Here is a 24263-nt window from a genome sequence, read left to right as displayed (position 1 = left end):
TACTATTCGTCGTTGTTAGTTGCAAAGTCATTCCGACCCATCGCGACCCCATGGACAACATTCCTCCAGGCCTTCCTGTCCTCTACCATCCTCTGGAGTCCATTTAAACTCATGCCTATGGCTTCAGTGACTCCATCCAGCCACCTCGTTCTCTGTTGTCCCGTTCTTCTTTTGCCCTCAATCTTTCCCAGCATTAGGCTCTTCTCCAGTGAGTCCTTCTTTCTCATTAGGTGGCCAAAGTATTTGAGTTTCATCTTCAGGATCTGGCCTTCTAAAGAGCAGTCAGGGTTGATCTCCTCTAGGACTGACCGGTTTGATCGCCTTGCAGTCCAAGGGACTTGCAGGAGTCTTCTCTAGCACCATAGTTCAAAGGCCTCAATTCTTTGGCGCTCAGCCTTTGTTATGGTCCAACTTTCACAGTCATAAATTGCAACTGGGAAAACCATAGCCTTGACTATGCACTTTTGTTGGCAGGGTGATGTCTCTGCTTTTTAGTATGCTGTCTAGATTTGCCATAGCTTTCCTCCCCAGGAGCAAGCATCTTTTAATTTCTTGGCGGCCGTCCCCATCTGCAGTGATCTTGGAGCCCAGGAAAATAAAATCTGCCACTACCTCCATATCTTCCCCATCTATTTGCCAGAAAACCAATTACTATTAAGCATGGGCTATCTATAGTAATATTTGCAGTATAATTAGAAGGGGCAGCGACAATGGGTTCTTATACGCTGGTAAATTTATGCAGAAAACCATGACATAATCTTTTAAGTTTCCGACAGTTTGGAAACAAACGTTGTAAATTAGAGGCTAGGCTAATTGTAGTTAGAAGGTGCTTCAGATATAACTTTGAACTCAGGAGTCAGCAATGTGATCTCATCCTTCCCCATCTCTTTTACTGGTTCAATAATTTCATGTTTTTGAAATACGATCCTTCTCTTTTCTTAATGCCAGAGCGTGTTGGTTGAATAATTCTTTACTGTTATTAAACCAAAGTTTCATCTTATATTCCGTTGGAAAACAATGAGTTCTTTTTTCAGCAATTGACCTAGTGTCTGATTGGGAGGAGTACTGCAGTAAATTCAGAGAAGTGTGATAGCAGACTTTCAAAGGAAATAATATATTGTGACAGGACCACAGACCACAACCCTCCCCTCCCTTTTTTGATAGAGTTGCCAAGTATTATATATTACATGGTATCTTCATGGTCTGTGGTTTAGGGAATCTCATACAAAGCTAGAAGCTCTCCTGTCAAGAAATTCAGAATGCAAAAATTGGAGTTTGTGTTGAGCACATTATGTTTGGCAAATTTAACTAAAAACAGGCCAGAATCTCTTTCAAGGTCTTATGCCTTGGGGTTAATGGCATCTAGTGGAACTCTTTCTCATATATATATATATGAAATTATTGCTTTTAATTTGCTTTGATTGTGTTAAAAATTTGTTCAATAGAATATATATAGATATAGATATATATATTTACTCAGTAGAATACATATATTCTATTGAAATTTTTAAAAAATCAAAGCAAAATATATATAACTGCTGTCAAAAAGACTGAATTTTGCTCTTTTAAAAAGTTTTCTTTTTCTCTCTCTCATTTTCTGGTTTCTTTCTTGCTTATTCACTATTTTTTTTTAATTTCCTTTGTTTCTTTTCTAATACTGGCATTGCTTTTATTTTGTTAAAAAATTATCCAACAGAAAATAGAATCTGGTCTTTTTGACAGCGGTTATAGATGCACTTCTATTTTACCTTTTCTCCCTCCATAAGGTTATATCATCAACCTATAAATCACAAATTCATTTTTTTCTTTGTTCACCAAGTGGAACTCTTTCAAGGTATAGGTAGTCCTTGACTAACAACAGTTCATTTAATAACCATTCAAAATTACAATAGCACTGAAAAAAGTAATTTATGGGCATTTTTCATACTTATGACTGTTGCAGCATCCCCATGATCACATGATCAAAATTCAGATGCTAAGCAACTGACTCATATTTATGACGGTTGCAGTGTCTTGGGGTCATGTGATCAGCTTCTGCGACCTTCTGACAAGCAAAGTCAAAGGGGAAACCGGATTCATTTAACAACCGTGTTACTAACTTAACAACTACAGCGATTCACTTAACAGCTGTGGCAAGAAAGTTCATAAAATTGGGCAAAATTGACTTAACAAATGTTTCACTTAGCAACAGAAATTTTGGGCTCAATTGTGGTTGTACATTAAGGACTTCCTGTATTCTAAGTCCTATTGTTTCATTATTTCGTGAAATGTAGAGCACATAGAATAACATGGTGAGAAATTTATGAGATTTTTGTGGATATAAAACATAACTATTATATAGTATATCTATAATCTGTTATGTTATGTTATCTATTCTGATTTAGCTGTCATGATTGATACAGGTGCAGGATTTATTCCTACTTCCTCAAATTAATACACAAACACACAAGTTCTGGCCAAGCACAGCTTTGTTTAGGCTTTTTATAATTTTTCCTCAAGTACCTATGTTTTTCTTCTGATTGTCTCTAACAACTTCAGAAAGCAACTTCAGAAAGCAAAAATAATATAGAAGAGATCACCTTGAGGCAAGGCTGCAAAAGTCTCTTCTTGTTGCAGGCTTAAACATGTAATTTTAATATGTAGTCTGCAAGCTATAATGAGTAACTTTATACTTCTATGGAATATACGTGACTTTAAGAAATAAACTCATATCTGATGCCTCTTTTTCTTTCCTGGATTGAAACAAATATATGCATTAAATTGCTTCCTCCCTTTCTATTAAGTGGTCTTTAATGTTTTAAGGGGGTAAGCATTCAACACAACTAACATAAACAATTAATGGAATTCACACAACTTTTCATCTGTCTGTAATGGACAAGGTGTAGAGAACAAAGGGCTAACTAATGTACTTGCCTATATAAGTGTCTACATTTCAGGAGGAACAAAGCAAATGATTGCCGGAAGGACCCAGTTTATTTATTATTTATTTATTTATTTATTAAATTTATATACCGCCCTATTCCTAAGGGACTCAGGGCGGTGAACAGCGAACGATAAAAATACATGTAATACAAACGTTAATAATAAAAAACCAATTAAAATATACTAAACATTCTGGTCCTAGATAATTCAAGACATCCCAGTTTAAAATAAAATCAAAAAGCAATATAAAGGGAAAGTTAGCCCAGGCCGGCCTGCTGAAACAGGAATGTTTTGAGGGCACGGCGGAAAGTGCGCAGATCCGGAATCTTCTGTATCTCTGGGGGGAGTTCGTTCCAGATGGTGGGTGCCCCCACAGAAAAGGCTCTCCCCCTGGGGGCCGCCAGTCGACATTGTTTGGCTGACGGCACCCTGAGAAGCCCCTCTCTATGGGAGCGTACTGGGCGGTGAGAGGCTATTGGTGGCAGAAGGCGGTCTCGTAAGTACCCCGGTCCTAAGCCATGGAGCACTCTAAAGGTTTAAACTCTAAAGTTTAAACCAGGCATTTGCCAAATAGAAAAACGAGCAACAGCAGAGCAGCAATGAATGCAAAATAAGTAGCTGAATCAATTACTTATTGGGGGCCCTGTACTGAGTAAACCCGACTGCCATCTTTAGCCTACTTTCCTTTCCTTTTCCATTGATGATGTGGCCACATTCCCAATATAGAACATCAAAATCCCTACTTTTAATGCAAATATAATGGGACAATTATAAGAAAGACATCTTAGGATGGAAGCAGGGGTGGGTTCTACCTACCTTTACTACTGGTTTGCAATGGGGCTGCGTGCGCGTGCTCTTCTACACATGCACAGAAGCTTCTGTGCATGCGCAGAAGCATTCTGATGACGTTGGGGTCGGTGGGCGGAGCCTCCCACCGGTTTTACTACCAGTTCTATAGAACTGGTCTGAACTGGCGGCAACCCACCACTGGATGGAAGACAATAAAAATAAGGAATGCATAGTCAGTTCTTCGTTGAAATCATTCATTCTGATTAGAACATTTCCAAGTGGTTTGTAATGAATATGTATATGCAGTGGTTCATGGAGAAAATCTCTCTGTGTGGCTGCTAGAAGTCAAAATCTACTTTATGGCACATAATCAGTCAATATGCAATGAGCTATGCTGGAGCTGGCTTCTACTGGCTTGCAAGAGCCAATTGTTAAATTTTTTGGAATTGTTCGTGCCCGTTGGGAGCAGAACTGAGACCTGATATCTAGTGTGCTGATTAGTTTCTTGGCAGAATATATGATGTATACACACACTACACACATTCACAGAATCTACAAGAATGTTTTGGAAAGCAAGTTTGATTAAAGCTTTTAAGGGCAGAGCACAAAACCTGCCTAAAGAATCTCTGGGAATATTATTAGGATGGATTCATTTCAGGGAGATTCTTTAGAGAATGGAAACTGATGCATTCCTTATCATAGCCCAGATGATTTTTTTATTTCTGTAATACAAATGGGTGATTAAAGAGGGCTGGACTAGCACACAAGTGAGCCAGGCTGGAAACCCTATACCATTTCAGACAAATGTTTGTCCAATCTCTTCTTTAAAACCTCCAGTGTTGGAGCATTGGCAACTTCTGGAGACAAGTTGTTCCACTGATTAATTGTTCTAACTGGCAGGAAATTTCTCCTTAGTTCTAGGTTGCTTCTCTCCTTGATTAGTTTCCACCCATCGCTTCTTGTCCTACCCTCAGGTGCTTTGGAGAATAGCTTGACTCCCTTTTCTTTGTGGCAGCCCCTGAGATATTCGAACACTGCTATCATGTCACTCTTAGTCCTTCTTTTCACCAGACAGGACATACACAATTCCAGCAATCGTTCTTTATATGTTTTATTCCCCAGTCCCCTAATCATTTTTGTTGCTTTCCAAATATTAAACATTACAACACAAAAATCAATTGCAAGTCAAAGTTATAACAAGAATTGGGGTGGAGTTGGGTGGGAAGGGGAAGGGACAGGATGGGACAGGAGTCACAGAAAAATTGGTTAAACCCACCTATGTGCTACTTATTTCTGTTTAGCACATAGGAAAAGTGGCCTGCCTTGTAAATGCTGGTAGCAGGATTTAGGTTTCTTGCTCCCTTGTGATGTTGTGATTTCTTGCTCCCTTGTGATGTTGTGACATCTTGTGATGTTGGATGAAAGAATGCCTTAAACATTTTCCATTCCTCTGTGCTTTAACGTCAACCATCACTACACTCTGACATTCTTTTGAAAGTAGGTGTCATGTAAGCAATTCTGAATATGTCAAAATCTGGTAGCTGAGTTCCAAATTAAATGTTTCCAGTGTATCTTTATTAGCCACTTCACATATCCATGCTTATGACTTTTTGCATGTGCGATGTAAAGGTTGGATCTTACTTTTAAAAGCAGCTCAGATTTGGGGGGTGGGTGGGTTTAAAGGTAAATTTAAGAAGAAAAATGAGGTGTAAATAATCTTTTCTCAAGTGGACTTGCCCAGGGCCATTTAACAAATGCATCCTATTGGAAAAGCCATTAGCTCATTAGCTTCTGTTCAATGATTGGCAAAGAAAATGAGCTTTGATTTAACTAACTTGGTTGCTTCTTTGGGCCACCCCTTGAGCTCTTGTGCTTTAGCAATGTTTTTCTACTTTCTAATACTCTGTCCTGAGGTCTCTCTTTCACCAATAAGACTGGATGCTCAAATGTAATTGCCCCTCAGCCTTAAATGGCAGTGACGTAGTCATTGAAAACAGTGGTGGATTCCTCCCGGTTCCGCCTGGTTCCGCTGAGCTGGTAGCGGTGATGATATGATGTCACCGAACTGGTTCTGGCCCCCCGCCCCCCACCTCCCCGCATTATTCTTACCTTTTATTTGGCCCCACTCCCAATCTATTGCTGCCTCCTGAGTCCCAGCTGATGGCTAGAGGGAAAAAAAACTGTTTAAACTTTTGCCGCAGGGCTTCAAAGGGCCGCCCTACAGCTGATCAGTGTTAAAAGAAAATGGGGATTTTGCGGTAACCTTCCCCTGGAGTGGGGAGGGAATGGCGATTTTATAGTATCCTTCCCCTGCCATGCCCACCAAGCCATGCCACGCCCACCAAGCCACGCCCACAGAACCGCTAGTAAAAAATTTTGAATCTCACCACTGCTTGTGGTGTTGCCTTTTAGAAGCTATGAGCAAAGAATAAAGGCTTCCTGCTAAAGCCAATGCAGAGAAAGCAGGATAGATATCCCCTTTCATGTGGTGCACAGTGAGAATGGAATGTGTTCAGAACTGAGAGTTAACATAAAACATCTTCCATTCTCACTCTGTACCAGAATGTTTTCTTTTTAAGACTCTAATGGAGTTAGTAACTTTAGCAGTGACCTGGCTGCAGCTCATTTTTGTTTTGAGTACTGAGTAATATACTGAGTGCTGCACATCAAAACAACTAGACACAAGAACAGTTTTTTCCCCGAACACCATCACTCTGCTAAACAAATAATTCCCTCAACACTTTTAAACTATTCACTAAGGCTGCATTACTGTTACTATTAGTCTTCTCATCGTTCCTTTCACTCATCTCCTCCCACTTATGACTGCATGGCTGTAACTTTGCTTGTATCCTTACGATTTCTATTGATATTGATTGCTTCCTAGTATGATTTGATTGCTTATTTGTACCCTATGACTATCATTAAGTGTTGTACCTTATGATTCTTTTTTTTAAAAAAATAATCTTTATTTACATTTATCATTAAAAAAGAAGACAACACACCAGATAAATGACAAACAAAACAACAAAACAAATAACATACATGCCTATAAGTAGTACCTTAATAATTTAATATTCGGTACTATACATCTATATTACGTTCCGGGGGAGACAGAACAACCTCATTTACATTTGTAAATCAATTAGGTCTATCCGACCTCACTTTACTTGTATAGTATAAGTTTTTCAATAAATACAACTCCTAATCTGGTTTGGGTTATAGTTTTCTCTTTGATAGCCAAATATATAGTTTTTCCCAAGATAAACATGTTTACCTTATGATTCTTGACAAATGTATTTTGTCTTTTTATGTACACTGAGATCATATGCACCAAAGACAAATTCCTTGTGTGTCCAATCACACTTGGCCAATAAAGAATTCTATTCTATTCTATTCTATTCTATTCTATTCTATTCTATTCTATTCTATTCTATTCTATTCTATTCTATTCTATTCTATTCACACATTAGGTACTTTGCGGAAAATCTCATTAAATAAAACGGCCTTTGGCAGTAGCTTTCTTGGTCCTTCACCTCTCTCTTTTGTGGCAGCCACAGGATTTCTTACCTTAAACTTAAGGCAAGGAATTCATATTTATATCTCAGTTGGCCTCATTTGGGGAGGTGGAGGCATATTATCAAAAAGGCTTTTTGAGAGGTAAGGGAAGAAAGGATTATTCTCTACCTTAATGAAGGAACGGAAGGGATTCTCAAACAAAAAGAGCAATAGCCATTTGTGGAGCAGAACAGAAACACATCCAAAGTTGTTTTTGCTTACTTCCCATGTCCAGAAGTAGTTCTTTGTGTTTGAATAAGAATTATGTGAATAAAGATAATAAAAAATGAGTACAGAATGGTTTTATAGCCTCCAGGATAATAGTTTATAGAAAATAGAAATCCAGGTTAGATTCACTCATCATGCTAAGCCATGAATTTGCAACTATGTAGTTGCCTGGTTTCATATCACACTAAGCGTGACCCAGCCAAAGGAGGAGGGATCAATTAGAGCTAAATCCCAAAGTTGCTTTACAGATTACAGATTAACAGAGTTGGAAGGGACCTTGTAAGTCATCTAGTCCAACCCCCCCCACCCAGGGGTGGGTTCTACTTACCTTTAGTACCAGTTCGCAACGGGATTGCACGCGCCTTGCTTCTGTGCATGCACAGATCATTGATGATGACATCTGGGGCGGTGGGTGGGGCTTCCTGCCGGTTTTACTACCAGTCCTTGCGAACCGGTCCGAACCGGGGAGAACCCACCACTGCCCCCACCCAAGCGGACCCTACACCATTTTGACAGATGGCAGTCCAATCTCTTTTTGAAAGCTTCCAGAGAGGCTTCTTGGATGAGAATCAAAATGTCTTCAAGGAAAAAGTCCAGTTGCCTTTTGAAAAAGCAACTTTGGGACATCCGTGACCTGGTTGACTGAGAATCTCCATTGAAAATTAGAGCTAGGGATTCTTGAGGAAGGCATTCAGTGTCAGCCTCTTGAGGTAGTCTAGACAAGAAGCACAAACCATGCGACTACTGTTATTATCAGAATCTTGCAAGTCTGAAAGTACCTTTCCCCTTCATTATTTTCACTCTCCAAAATAAATAAATAAATAAATAAAAATAAATAGAGATGTCCCTTCTTAAACATTTTCTCCATCTACTCCCTCCCTGGGACTCAGATTTCATTTATCAGACTATTGCCTAGGCTGTAACTCATTCTCCTGGACTGTAACCGCATTCCCACATACCGTTACATTTGGCCTGCATCCTGAGGTGATTTGACCTGGAATGCAGTGGTACTTTGAATTTCACACTTCCCTGCATTTTGTAATTCTGATCAAATAATGTGCCTGTGTGTGTGTGTGTGTGTGTGTGTGTGTGTGTGTGTGTGTGTATTATAGAGATTAAATAGATCCAGAAATGTGCAGTTCATGAGAAAATGCATATAAAAATGTTGGAGTTGGACATTCTGTACAGCATTTGTAAAATATTGGTAGATTAATGTCAGAATGGTATGCAGTAGACTGATGAATGAAATGCAAACTGAAGGGGGCTGAAATAGAACCAACCCATGCATCTTTAACTGAAGGGGATAATTAAATTATGGGCTCTTATGACCATATTAGCCAAAATGTTAGAATGACGTTATGCTATTGACTTCTGGGTCATACTAGTTTTAAGAGCTACCAAAACACTAGGGGGTTGCCTAGATTGCTTCCATATTTCAAACCAAAACTTCTACAGTATTAGAATGGGCCTGAGGTGAATTTGTCATGGCCAAAGTTTGCATTGAACCTAGACAATCATAGCCAGATAGCTGTAAGATAAACCAGTGGTGGTTTATTTACCTCCAAAGCCCCTGCTAACATCATGAGAGCAGGCTGAGAAATGGGCATGATAAAATGCTGTGTCTTCTTGTATATAAGTGCCTAATATACTTAAGGAGCTTTTGTTAAAGCGATTAAAATGAACGAGCATTGTGGTTTGCCCTGCCTGTTATTGAAGCAATGCTAGTCTTCTGTTGCAGTTATTAATACCTAAGCCTTATCTCTAGGAGAAGGAGCTTGTGCTTACACAGTGCATAATGGGACACAAGAGGATGATATTTATAAGCCTAATGAGATCCAATATTAGCGGAGATTGGACTTGAAGACTGAATGTACTTAGTGCTGACTGGCTTTTGATCATTCTGATGGGACCTGCTGGGTGTTGTAGTTCAGCAACATTAGAAACGGTCACAGGTTCCGCATCCCTGCTAAAGTGCCCCTGAACACACAGCAGATATTGCAAATGCTCTGAATTTGCAGCCTATCAATTCACACCAAGCCGGTTATAAGAAAAATGCTCACCTATTCCAAATAAAGCTAAATAAAATCAAAATTTCAGAACAGGTCAGAGGGAGAGAGTTTCCCCATTAGAGTATGGCTAGATTGCAGACTGGTGCCTCTGCCACTTTGAACTTCGGTAAAGGGAGACCCAAGAGTTTGTTGGGTTAGCAGTAGATAAGGATAGAACCAAACTCAATTAACTTTCATTAATCCACCGGGGGGGGGGGGGCGGGGGAAATGTTGGCAACACTCTGTCCAACAATACAGCTACAAGAGTTGCTGTATAACAGCAAACCAAATGGTGCTGTATGTAACACTACAGGTAGTCCTCAACTTACAACCACAATTGAGCCCAACATTTCTGTCGTTAAGCGAAACATTTGTTAAATGAATTTGGGCACCATTTTACGACCTTTCTTGTTGTTAAGTGATGCACTGCAGTTGATAAGTTAATAACCTGGTTGTTAAGTGAATCTGGCTTCTCCATTGACTTTCCTCGTCAGAAGGTCGCCGAAGGTGATCGCATGACCTTGTGACACTGCGACCGTCATAAATATGAACCAGTTGCAAATCATCTGGATTTTTGATCGCAGAACCATGGGGGATGCTGCAAAGGTCATAACTGTGAAAAATGGTCATAAGTCACATTTTTTCAGTGCCGTTGTAACTTTGAACGGTCCCTAAAGGAACTGTTCAACTCCTGTTCACAGGAGTGAAATTCAGCATATTCTGACAGGTTCTGGTAGCGGAAATTTTGAGTAGTTCAGAGAATTGGCAAATACCATCTCTGGCTGGCCCCAGAGTGGGGTGGGAATGGAGATTTTGCAAAATCCTTCCCCCTGGAGTGAGAGGGAATGCGGATTTTGCAGTATCCTTCCCCTGGAGTGGGGTGGAAATGGAGATTTTGCAGTATCCTTCCCCTGCCACACCCACCAAGCCACACCACGCCCACAGAACCGCTAGTAAAAAAATTTGGATTTCACCACTGGGACTAACTGTACAATAAAATTGCCTCCTCCATCCCCTTAGTTAACAAAATCCTTCTTCTGGCAAGTGGGAACTTTTGTACTGAATGGTCTCTGGGGAAAAGGCTGTGGGAGATTTTCTCAAGCAGCCGCTGGAGGCTAAGAACAAGGACTGGCATCATCCTGAACTGGCTCTGGTGCTTCTTTAAGGAACTATAACTGGTGTATCCACTCCCAAGCATTTTGGAAATAGTGCTTCCGTTGAGTACCTTATAACCACTCCTTTAGAGAATTTTATTTATAGGTACTCTTTGATTTATAACCACAAATGGGTCTGGAATTTTCATTGCTAAGTAAAACCATTGTTAAATGAGTCGCACAGGATTTTATCATCCTTTTTGTGATGGTCGCTAAGTGAATCATTGCAGTTGTTAAATGAATCAAGTGATTGTTAAGCAAACCTGGTTTCTCCCTATTAACTTTGCTTGTCAGAAGCTGGCTGGGTCGCAGACCTGGGATGCTGCAACCATGGCAAATGCATCCTGGTTGCACCTGAATTTTGATCACATGATTGCAGGAGGTGCTGTGATGGCCATAAGTGTGAGGACCTCTTGTAAGTCACTTTTTTCAATGCTGCGGTAACTTTGAACAGTTGCTAAATGAATGGTTAGAACCTGAGAACATCTTCATTTGCCTCAAGACAAAAGGAAAACTTCTCAGCATAGAAAATTTAGGAAGGTGGCTGACAGAATTCTTCAATGTGTACATGGGGGACGCCATTTTGTTTTGTGTATTACAGCCAGAATCTGCTCAGGTTTTCAATTAGAGATTGCTTCCTATAGCATTTTTAGTGGAAAACTATTTTCTTACTGGTCTTCAGCTCTTTATAAATCATCACCAAAAGGCTGAGCTCCTGTAGAAATAATGGAAAAAGCACACACGGGCCAAACACAACTTTTTGTTTTCATGAATCAGCTGAAAAGGATGCTGTCAAAACTCCGCCCAGTGATATAACGTTTGTCAAAATTGTAACACCAGCAGTGGGCCAAAAAAGAAAAAGTATTAGTAACACAGAGAATCCCAGCTGACCTAGCAGGCTTTGTAGTCATAATGTGCATTCGGCTTTGGAATTTATTTGATTTTATTAAACGGCTTTACACAGATGTCCATTGCCAGAGGAACCGTGGGTGGCAAACAGAAATAAAATGATCACCAAATGTACACATCGATGTAAGAAAGAGCTAAGTGCACCCCCTAAAAAGTTCATTGCTATACATATTGGTCATGTCGATTCTCCATTAACATCCTAGCCCCAGTGCCTGGGGAGAAAAGCCAGGTCTTCATTGCCCTTCTGAAGACCAACACATTCTTGGCCCACATAACACCTGGGGTAGACTGTTACACAAAGTAGGCACCGTGACAAAAAATGGCATTCTTCCTAGGGCTCCCAAATGACACAACTTCACCAAGATGATCTGAATAATGCCTACTCTGCCTGAACTTCCCAAGTTAACACACATTTTGTTTGGACAGCAAAAGAAATGCAATATTTTGCAAACAATCATTCCAACTCGAAGTAGAATATGAATGGTTCCAGCTTCCATCTACAGGTAGTCCTCAACTTACAAGAGTTCGCTTAGTGACTGTTCAAAGCAGGGGTGAAATCCAGCAAGTTCTGTCAGGTTCTGGAGAACCGGTAGCGGAAATTTTGAGCAGGTCGAAAACCGGCAAATACCACCTCTGGCTGGCCCCAGAGTGGGGAGGGAATGGGGATTTTGCAATATCCTTCCCCTGGAGTGGGGAGGGAATGAGATTTTGCAGTATCCTTCCTGTGCCACACTCACCAAGCCACGCCCACCAAGCCACACCACACCCACAAAGCCACACCCACAGAACTGGTAGTAAGAAAAATTAGATTTCACCATTGGTTCAAAGTAACAACGGCATTGAAAAAAGTGACTTTTAACCATTTTTCACAGTTACAATCTTTGCAGCCTCCCCATGATCATGTGAATACCGGTAAAATTCAGATGCTTGGCAACAGGTTCATATTTATGACCGTTGCTGTGTCCCAAGGTCATATGATCCCCTTTTGCGACCTTTAGAGCCGAGGTGGCGCAATGGTTAGAGTGCAGCACTGCAGGCTATTTCAGCCGGCTGCTAGCTGCAGTTCGGCAGTTTGAATCTCACCGGCTCAAGGTTGACTCAGCCTTCCATCCTTCCAAAGTGGGTAAAATGAGGACCCAGATTGTTGGGGGCAATATGCTAACTCTGTAAACTGCTTAGAGAGGGCTGTAAAAGCACTGTGAAGTGGTATATAAGTCTAAGTGCTGTTGCTATTGCTATTTAGACAAGCAAAGTCAATGGGGAAGCCAGACTCAATTTAACCAGGTTGCTAATTTACCAACTGCAGAGATTCACTTAACAATGCTGGCAAGAAAGGTCGTAAAATGGGGCAAAACTCACTTAACAAACATCTCACTTAACGCACAAATTTAGGACGCAAGTGTGATCGTAAGTCGAGGACTACCTGTACTTATTGTTTGTTGTCAGTAACCATGAGAAAGGGTCATTTTTTACAGTAAAAAGAAATTGACTTCCTGCAGCGTTTCTATCATTTGTTAGTATCAGATTGAAAGCACATGCCCAGACTGGATGAATCGGTGCTCCCCTGCCTTAAGCATTCTCAGCATAACTTTTGGATGAGGTTAAGCAATTCAGACAAGGCAGGTGCTGAGCTGTATTCGGTTCTTGAAACTTCCCTCAGTCCCCTCCTCCCCCTTTTTTTAGGCCAACTCCTTCTTCCTTTGGCGGTTATTGTGCAAATTAGATCTTATAATGCAGAATCCTTTTTCTTAAAGTGGAACGATTGGTAAAATGAGCTGTAAATATCATGTAAGTTCCTTTACTGCAGCCCTATCTCCACTTGGTCTTCCAGGCTACCCTATTCCCATTGCAGCTGGTGGTGTGGTATCATCTGAACTTTTGCCATCTTTATCAAAAGGATTATAAATCAAACACCCATAAACCTATCCAGAGACACAGGAAAGCTCAAATGATTTGTAATATTATTTCAAAGTCTTCCATAAGTATAATCTCTTTAAGCCCCTACTCATTTACAAAGGTTTTAAGGAGCTTAAATAATTGGAAATTTACAGAACATGTAATACTTCAGTGCTACAAAGCCACTTTAATGAGTGGACTCAGGCAATTGTACATTGCTCAAATACGAATTGTTTTGTAGCCCAGTGCCCTAAAATCCTAAACTGTTATAACTGAGACAGTTAAAAAGGAAAGAAAACGATTGCTTAACTCTTTTTCTCCTCCTTTCGATGTACACTGCTCAAAAAAATAAAGGGAACACAAGTAGAAGACATCCGAGATCTGAATGAATGAAATAGCCTTATTAAATACTTTGTTCGTTACATACAGTAGTTTTGTGTTCCCTTTAGTTGTTTGAGCAGTGTATAAACTACTGTATGTAAAGAACGAAGTATTTAATAAGGCTATTTCATTCATTCAGATCTCGGATGTCTTCTGCTTGTGTTCCCTTTATTTTTTTGAGCAGTATATTTTATAAATGTTAAAAAAAAGAAGAATGCTTCTCAAGTCTGCTTACAAATCCTCTCACCACTTTAAGCAATACCACTGCACATAATCTAGTATAATTCACCATAATCCATAATCCAAATTATGACTGCATTAAAAGCAAAATGGAGTGTGGACAACCTACATGGCTACTTTCAGACAGGTAATAAACTATGGTTATCATCTCTCACTTGGGGTTCCAGTTCTCCCATTCCATCCTAGTAGAAATAAGTAAATAGAATCAGCCAATCTGTTAACCAACTTCAGTTAAATAGACAGTAGAATTACAGTTTTTCGGCGCAGCTCTGCTACGAGAATCAAAACCATTGATTCTCAGAATTCTGACTCAGTAAGTCAGAAGCAATGTGATAAGATAGTAGTTCAAGTTGTGGGAGCTTCATCACTTGAGACTTTCAAGAAGAGATTGGACTGCCGTTTGTCAGAAATGGTGTAGGGCAGGGAAAAGGTCACACGGAAATGTTGCACATGCGTGCGATCACCCGTTGGGGCCGTGCTCCAGAAAAGTTGAATTTCTGGGTTTTAGCGTGCATGCACGCCCAACAATCAGCTGGCCGGCGTGCACGCGCACTCCAGTTTTTGGCAGTGCCACATGCGAGAAGTACAGCTGATCGTCGTGCGTACATGCATACCAGAAACCTGGAAGACAAAGAGGCAAGGCCGCACATGCTGGGCAACATGGCTCCATGTGACACTTTGGGCACCATGCCATAGGTTTGCCATCACGGGTGTAGGGTCTCCTGCTTGGGGGGGGGGGTTTGGACTAGATGACCTACAAGGTCCCTTCTAACTCTGTTAATCTGAGAAGTTAGCAGAGAAGCTAACAGCTTGAAGCACAGCAAAAGGATGTTGCTTGAATAATGATGAAATTCTAGGCAATCAGATTTTTAGACAAGATCACTGCCTTACACCTTTTTGCTTGCCAGTTATGATGTTAATGATCTTATTTCATTGGATTACTGTAAATTCAATTATATTTCTTGGAGTTTGGGAGCTTTTCTGATAGGATCAGTTAAAGGACTTTGGTACTTCTGATGTTGCAACATTCCTGACTCCCCCTTCAGTAGTAAAATAGAGCAACTATTAGTATCATCTGTTCCACCTTGACCTCTCCATATTCACTAGGATATGTGGAGGAGGCGCTAGGAGAAAATGATATATTCTTTCTGTTCTTTTAAGATCTTCTCCAGTTCTGGGATGGTCATGCTATAAAAATGGAAGACAACCGTAACATATAGCTCATTTTAAGAATAACCCATTTCATACAGGCTATTAATTTAGTTTTGGAAAAGAAAAAACCTTTGGCTTTGGCTCACATAGTCTCATTCTTTTCATGATGAATCAAAATGAAATCACCGGCATAATAGAAAAAAGCTATGTATAAACTATGCTGACATATGAAAAAAAAATGAACTCTATAATAGTAAATGTCCCTCACCCTAACATTACTAAAAATCTGAAACTCCAGCAAAGACTAAGCTTGCTCATTAAAAAAAAATAGTTTGGCAGGCAGACAGGCTTCACCATATAGCTATTATGAATGACCTCATCCCACTTTCTTGGAACAAACAGCAGCAAGGACAAAATATTAAAAGTAGATGACAATAATGCTGAGGGAGAACCATAGTGGTAGAAAGGTGATGACAGATGACAGTCCCAACTGCTGCTTCCAAGCTGTCTTGATCCCAACAAGAGTTTCCCTATAGATTTTCACTCTAGCCTTTGGTGCTTTCCTCTCCTTTACTGAAAGATTTCAACACATGCGTAATAGCAATAGCACTTAGACTTATATACCGCTTCACAGTGCTTTACAGCCCTCTCTAAGCAGTTTACAGAGTCAGCAACAAACTGGGTCCTCATTTTACCGACCTCGGAAGGATGGAAGGCTGAGTCAACCTTGAGCCAGTAAGAATTGAACTACAGTCAGCTAGCAGTCAGCAGAAGTAGCCTGTAGTATTGAATTCTAAAAACTGCGCCATCATAGCTCAATGTACGTGTAGTCCTCAAGTTGCAACTGTAATGGAACCTGTCCATCAGGGCTGGAACTCAAAACGGTTGCAAAGCTGGTCAGTCACATGACCAACCCAGTGGTGAGTTGCTACCGGTTTGCTGGATTGGGTGAACCGGTAGCAGTGGTGTCAGGAGGCTCCACTCACCCACCCATCCAGATGCGTGCATGAGCAAACTGGTAGCAAACTAAATTGAAACCCATTACTGGACCAACCCGGTTTTATGATCTTGCTTTGCGGCAGTTGTTAAGTAAATCGTTGCAGTTGTTAAGGGAATGAATGATTTGCTGTGGCTGCAGTCTTGCTGAAAACCAGAAGTAAATGCCATTTTGGGGGGCAAAACTGTAATCAAACATGGTGGCGTGACCACAGGACACTGGAAATGGTCATAAATACAGCCTGGTTTGCCCAGCACCCAAAGTGTGATCATGTGACTATTGGGGGGGGCAATGGTTGGAGCTTCTAATCTGGATCCTAAGTAACCCCCAAGTAGGTGTTTTGGAATTTTGAATGGTTGCTAAGCAATTGTTTGTAAATTGAGGGCTACCTGTAATTTGTCAAGATAGTTAGCTAATTACTGCTTAGATTATTATGATGAAGACTCTAATTTTAAAGAAGATATTTATATTTGGTATTGTCTCACACCAATATTTAAACAATAATTCTTTTGTCATGGACAAAACATGGACACTGAGGAAGCAATACCTTCTCATTCCCTGGTATACTTCCCTATTATATATAGGGTATATAGGAAGTATATATAGGGAAGTATGGTATACTGGCCCCCACGGAGAGGGCTCGCAACTTGGGCGTCCTCCTGGATGCACGGCTGTCTTTAGAAGAGCATATGACGGCCTTGGCCAGGGGGGCTTTTTATTAGGTCCGCCTGATTCGCCAGTTGTGTCCCTTTCTGGATCGGGACTCCTTATGCACGGTCACTCAGGCACTCGTCACCTCCTGCCTGGACTACTGTAATGCTCTGTACATGGGGCTCCCCTTGAGGAGCATCTGGAGGCTCCAACTGGTACAGAATGCAGCCGAGCGGGGGATTATGGGAGTGATGGGGTGCTCCCATGTGACACCCCTCCTGCGCGAGCTGCACTCGCTTCCAGTGGTCTTCTGGGTGCACTTCAAGGTGTTGGTTACCACCTTTAAAGCACTCCATGGCTTAGGGCCTGGGTACTTACGGGACCACCTTCTGCCACCGATAGCCTCCCACCGGCCAATACGCTCCCACAGAGAGGGACTCCTCAGGGTGTCATCGGCCAGACAATGTCGGCTGGCGACTCCCAGGGGGAGGGCCTTCTCTGTGGCAGCACCTGTCCTTTGGAACGAGCTGCCCCGGAGATACATAGGATCCCAGATCTCTGTGCTTTTCACCATGCCCTTAAAACTTTTTTATTTCATCAAGCCAGGCTGGCTTAACCCCCCCTTAGATATTTTTAATTGTTAATTTGATTTTAGTTGGGGTGTTTTAAATTTATTGGGCCAAAATTTGTTTAATTCTTTTTAAAAATTTTAAATTTTGTATGTGATATTTTTATTCTTGGCTGTTCACCGCCCTGAGTCCAGTTGGGAGAAGGGCAGTATAAAAATCTAATTAATTAATTAATTAATTAAATAAATAAATAAATAAATAAATAAATAAATAAATTTAAGGGATATTCACACTGACATCATCACTTACAAGGACAATGGCCTAGAACAGTGATGGCTAATCTTTTCCAGAGTGAGTGCCCAAAGCGAGCACCCGAACCCCCAAAATGCAATGTGTGTGTGGCCCCCTGCATGTGCCCCACCCCGGCGCATGCTCACATGCCCCCCGCTTGTGTGTTCGCCCCCCCACACCCCGCCCTCTTGTATGCATGGCAGAGACCCGAAGACTAGCTGGCCGATGGGAGGCATGTGCGCATGCACAGCAGAGTTGAACTGGGGCGACGGCTCACGTGCCATCAGAGAGGGCACTGCCATCACAGGCCTAGAATGACTTGATTGCTGTTCCTGTGAATTTAAATTATCTTTCTGCCAAATTGTCACACATCCGCCCTCCTCTTCCTTCTTCCATTCATCTTCTTTTACAGGCCAAGCCTATACAAAGTCCCTCTGTGAGGGAGATGGGCAGTTTCTAAACATGATATATAAATAAATAAAATACAGTATATTCTTCCTCCTTCTTGCCAGATGCTGAAATAACGTCAGTATGTTTTGTCATTGCTTTTTGTAATTATACTGTGAATCTGCTTCTTAAAACCCACATAAATACATATTCGCTTAGAAATGTCGGATTTGCTTAAATCAAACTAAATCACTGGGGCAAATGTTATCAATTCCATGCACATTTCCCTTCTCAAGGAAACACCATTCATTTAACTGGAATTTATTTTCATGTGTTTGTATTTAGAATTGTAAACGGACAGCAATTGCTGCTTACTTGGAAGTAAATTGTACTGAAATCACAGATCTTGAAGAATATTTTAAAAAATCAGTTTTCTTTTTCACAAATAAAGGGACAGGTTCTATTGCAGCACAACCTGATACATAATTCACAAAGTCTATTTAGCTTCAGCTATTTTTGCCTTGAAAAAGTGTACAAAAATGAGAATTTATGTGTGTATTTGAAAATTTATTTGTAAAAATGTGCATTCGTGATAGCTGCCTAAAATTTAGGAAATGGGGAAATTTGCGTAGATATATGTGTATCTTAAAAAAAGAAGCACACACAATACAATTGATAGGGAAAACTGCACAGCATTTAATTTTTTTAAAAAAGTTATAATAAAGTAGATAGTGTGTATGTATGAATGAATATAATATGGATTTAGACTGATCTACATATGCTAAGTTCCAAATAAATTAAATACTGTGTTTCCCCCAAAATAAGACCTATCCCAAAAATAAGCCCTTGCTTGATTTTACATGTACAACTAATATAACCCCTACCCCTCAAAAAAGCTCTAGTTAAGACTGCTTCATGCCAGTTCCACTGCTTGTGGCACTATGCCATGTGGTATGTCGCACCGGTGCCACCACTCACAGGAAGCCGCGTGGTGGCACTGGTGCAATGCACCACATGGCATCTGGCCACAAGTGGCCATAAGCAGCCACAGAAGAAGTCGAGCAGCAGTGCAACAGGTGTCAGGGTATGGGAGGCCTGGTTGCGGTGGTCCTAAGGTAAGCAGGTAAGACATCCCCCCAAAATAAGACCTGGTGCCTCTTTTGGAGGAGATATATATATATCCTCCAAAAGAGGCACCAGGTCTTATATGAGTCCAATAGAATCTTAATAGGACTGAAATAAGTTTAATGGAAACATTATGTAGGTTACACTGTGGCTAAAGTCAAGTGCAGTATAAATCAAGAAAATACAGTAGCTTTTAAGAAGAAATATTCCTGCAATGGAATTTGCAGAATTAAACAGAAAACGTATAAAGTCTGATCCCCATTCTATAAAACAAAGCATTCCAAAATTGTGGTTTTTTTACTCTTAGGATTTGTGACCCTGGATTGTTCTCTTGACAGGTGGAAAATTTCCTGAAGACTTTTCAGTTCTATTTACAATAAAACCTAAAAAAGGAGTCCAGTCCTTTCTTCTATCTATCTACAATGAACACGGCATTCAGCAGGTTGGCATTGAGGTGGGCAGGTCGCCTATCTTCTTGTTTGAAGATCAAAATGGAAAACCTGCCCCAGAAGACTATCCCATCTTTGGTACAGTCAATATTGCTGATGGAAAGTAAGTAGAAGATCATCAAAAGTTCATGATGTCTGTGTGAGTTATTTGAATATCTTGTCAATGGAGGCTACTGATGCCAGGCACCAGATGAGTTAAATGAAACATTTTGCATGGATTTTTTTTTTCAGTTGGGTTTGAACACAAATCTTTGTCATATAACCATTGGCCTCTTCCTGCTGCTTTGTTTCCTATATCATCTCTATCTTGCTTTTTGTACTCTATTGCCCTGAACCAGCAGGTTCAGACAGGTTCTGGAGAACCGGTAGTGGAAATTTTGAGCAGTTCAGAGAACCGGCAAATACCACCTCTGGCTGGCCCCAGAGTAGGGTGGGAATGGAGAGTTGGCAATATTCTTCCCCCAGGAGTGGGGAGGGAATGGGGATTTTGCAATAGTGGGGTGGGAATGGAGATTTTGCAGTATCCTTCCCCTGCCACGCACACCAAGCCATGCCACACCCACCAAGCCACGCCCACAGAACCGGTAGTAAAAAAAAATTGGATTTCACCACTGCCCTTAACATACTACTTAGATCATGTTCTCGTATTTTCTCCATCCTTCAATGGATGCTTGGTAATATGCTGTCATCCTCCCTTCCCAATAAGACCTCATTTATGCCTTAAAATGATGAAGATACCAACCTGACTGCTTTTGATTTGCATTAGGGGACTAGTCGGAGTCTATAAACAGGCCATCTTGTTCAATATTACCCCAGTAGTACAGGCAGTCCTCAATTTATGACCACAATTGAAACTGAAATTTCAATTATAAGTCATTGTAGCTGCATATCAAGGCATCATGTGACCAGACCCATTTTTTTTTACTATTTTTTTACAGCGGTCATTAAACAAATCACATGGTCCTAAGTCTGAATCCACACCCCTGAATGAGTGTTTTTTGCAAGAAATCAGCAAAAAATATTTCAAAACACAGTCCCATGACCACAGGACACTGCAGCCAGTCATAAATGTGAACCACTTGCCCAGTGGCTTAAATGTGATCATGTGACTGTGGCAGTGGTGGGATTCAATTTTTTTTACTACCAGTTCTACGGGCATGGCTTGGTGGGCATGCCAAGGGAAGGATACTGTAAAATCCCCATTCCCACCCCACTCTAGGGGAAGGATATTGTAAAATCTCCATTTCCTCCCAATCAGCTGGGATTCGGGAGGCAGAGAATAGATGGGGGCAGGGCCAGTCAGAGGTGGTATTTACCAGTTCTCCGAACTACTCAAAATTTCCGCTACCGGTTCTCCAGAACTGGTCAGAACCTGCTGAATACCACCTCTGGACTGTGGGCGGGGGCAATGAAATATTTTACACAGGCCAGATGCTTTACAGGACAAGCCTGTCGATGGATTATTAAGCGACAGGTCATAAATTAAGAACTATCTGTGGAGTGTCAGTTTGAAGTGGGCAGCATCTAAGCCAAATAAATAAAATGAGCAAAAATAAATATGCTTTCACAACAGAGCCCTTTTTTGTATGCCCTTTCCCTCTATTATGGGAGAATACTTAAGAAAATAGAAAGCTCACTGGAAAACTTTTTGAACTGAGGTTGGCTATGAGAACCGTAATCTTGAACTGGGTCAGTGAGATAGACTGAGGATAGCTAGTGTTTCTGTTACAAAATCCTCAAAAATCTAACTGTCCATTATATAGAGTCAGTCATTTTTTCTTACACTTCCCATTGAGAAACACACTTCCCAGCTCTCCCCACTTGCTTTGATCCACAAATGGGAGTTTTGCATTTACTCTGTGCCCAGCCTTGGTCAATGGAGAAAATTTATTCAAAGAAAACACACACTCAGCCCAAGAGGCACTTGCCCCTTGACCTCCCTGACCTTCAGATAGAATTTCAATTAAGAGGTAGCTAGGGTCTTGCAAGGAATAACAAGAACGCTGAATTCTAACTACAATAAAGCTTTATTGGTTTAACAAGTTTGATGCCTGTACACTCACACATGTATTCTTACTCATTCCACATTCAGGACCAGCCAAGCCTGAAGGATGTCAGCATGTCTTTTTGGAGCTTTTATATTGCATGATGTAGTCAAAATTTCACTTATGTGCAATGCTAATTAATTAATCATTGGAAGTTTGTTTTTGTTTTTGGCCAGATCATGAATCTGCTTTTTCTTTCCCGTACATCTAGGAATCTTGGAATGTGAAGTGCTCACTTCCAGATAATGGTTACTGTCTTGGCATGAGACAGAATTTTGTATTGTCTTTCATTGCACCTTTCAGAGATGATGATGATGATTATTATTTTCTTTATTGCATACCATGTACCCTGTTGCCTAGTATTTTCCCAGCCAACTTGGCTGAGGTGGTTTCCAGTGTGATATTGGAAAACACTAGTGGTGGGCTGTAAATGCATAGTAGGACTATTTTAACATTTATTTGGCCCCCCAAAAAAACCATGAGGTAGGCTTAGAGTTAAGGTCGGGTTAATACTTAGAGTTGGGTACCCTAGTTTATGCTTCATATTAAAAGGGGGGAGCTAGTATTATACTGATGCCATGAGTAGAACAGGGTCTAGGGCAATATGGTCTCCCAACAGCATTACTAGTTAGAACAATTAATCGGTGGACCAACTTGCCTCCAGAAGTTGTGAATGCTCCAACCCTGGAAGTTTTTAAGAGATTGGACAACCATTTGTCTGAAATGGTATAGGATTTCCTGCCTCAGCAGGGGGTTGGACTAAAAGACCTCCAAGGTCCCTTCCAACTCTGTTATTCTATTCTGTCCTGTCCTGTCCTGCTCTGCTCTGCTCTGCTCTGCTCTGCTCTGCTCTGCTCTGCTCTGCTCTGTTGCAGGATATTTACATTGTTTTTACCCTAGCCCTGCATATTCTGTGGATGAATGACAGGAATTTTTTTTTGCCAGGGTATGCATTACCTGTATAGAAGAGCCATAACTATTTGACTTGTCCATGGACATGCTGTGTGAAAAAGATTGATGTCCAAACTATGCTTTTTGTAGCTTTTCTAGACACATTAGTTCTGCAAGGATGTCCGTGTAGTGATTATCAGTAAAGGCATCCAGTCAATTTGCTGCAAATTTGCCCTTTAATAGCAATTCTCATTGCTAGAGCTTCTGAAATGAGTTCCTGGTTATAATGAAGAAATATAGCCTTTAAATATTTTAAGCAAATATAATTACTCCATTGATCTTAAGATGTAAATTTTCTAGGTAAGTGGTTTCTTCTTTTTAAAACATTTTGATTCCTATATTAGGTGGCATCGGGTGGCCATCAGTGTGGAGAGGAAATCAGTTACCATGATTGTGGACTGTAAGAAGAAAACCACAAAACCACTTGAGAGAAGCAGTCCGGCAGTCGTTGACACCAATGGCATTACTGTCTTTGGAACACGAATTCTGGATGAGGACGTGTTTGAGGTAAATATTCAGCTGTCAAATGGCAGCATATTCAATACTATGTGAATAGAATATCTGTTGAAGGCAGAAAACTGTAAAATTTCCGTGTGCAGACTCTCTTGTATAAGGCTTGTGGAAAGTACATTTCCAAATGAAAAGATTGTGCCATACTATACATTTTGAAATATTAAGATATACAAATACATTTGAGATAAATGGTTTTAAAAATCTTAGTTTTGCACATTTGGGTATTTCTATACAGATTTAGATGAAAGCATTATTGGTTATAATGTTCTATAAATTTGTGATATTCCTGAGGGTCAGTCAGTCTATTATTTTATCCCTCTGACATGTTATCTCTGTTGCTATGCATTGCTACGGCATCCGAGTCCATTCCTAGATCACTTGATCTGAAACACCTTGTAATGTAGCAAACACATTAAGTCAGGAGTCCCCAACCCCTGGTCCGTGGACCGCCACCGGTCCATAACATGCCAGAAACAGGGCCGCGGAAACAAGCGAAGCTGCAAATGAACCCCCCCCTCTTCTCCATGGAAAAAAACCTCTCTCCATGGAACTAGTCTCTGGTGCCCAAAAGGTTGGGGGCCATTGCACTTAAGTCATTTCTTTCTTGCCAGCAGTTACCTTTATTCTTGTTGTTATTTTAACTATTTAGGGTTGCCAGGTCTACTTCCAAAAAATAGCGGACAAGCGGGGGGGTGGGTGGGTGTTAAGTAGTAAAAAAATAAAAAAAAATTACAATTAAATTATATATTTTCTTACAAACAATTTACAGTAGGCCGTTGTATTTGTTCTGTCGGTTTCGTTGTTGGTAATCCATACAAAAGTAGCTTCCCAGTCTTTGGTGTATTTGCACACTCCTCTCTTTCGTTGTAAAGAATTCGAAATCTCGCCGCTGTCACTCTCATCACTCGACGCCATTTTAGGTCAGTCGACGCAAGCTACAATACATTTTAAAAATGTGAACTGTACATAATTTTATAATATATTTTTATTTTAATCTCATCATTAATTTTT

At 40.6% G+C, this 24263-nt stretch overlaps 1 protein-coding gene across 1 annotated transcript in view; it reads left to right on the top strand.

Annotated features, from left to right (window-relative positions):
• COL11A1 (collagen type XI alpha 1 chain) overlaps window positions 1–24263 on the top strand; it is a 274990-nt gene that overhangs the window by 22808 nt on the left and 227919 nt on the right. The window contains exons 3-4 of the mRNA XM_060690063.2: window positions 19633–19846; window positions 23084–23246. Of these exons, the coding sequence (XP_060546046.2) occupies window positions 19633–19846; window positions 23084–23246 (377 nt within the window). The remainder of the gene's footprint in view (window positions 1–19632; window positions 19847–23083; window positions 23247–24263) is intronic.

The sequence above is a fragment of the Pantherophis guttatus genome, chromosome 3, assembly GCF_059756535.1.
Source record: "Pantherophis guttatus breed Tessera chromosome 3, ASM5975653v1, whole genome shotgun sequence".
In the NCBI taxonomy this organism is placed as follows: domain Eukaryota; kingdom Metazoa; phylum Chordata; class Lepidosauria; order Squamata; family Colubridae; genus Pantherophis; species Pantherophis guttatus.
Note: the sequence above shows the minus strand (reverse complement) of the source record. Positions and strands in the feature narration are given on the sequence as shown.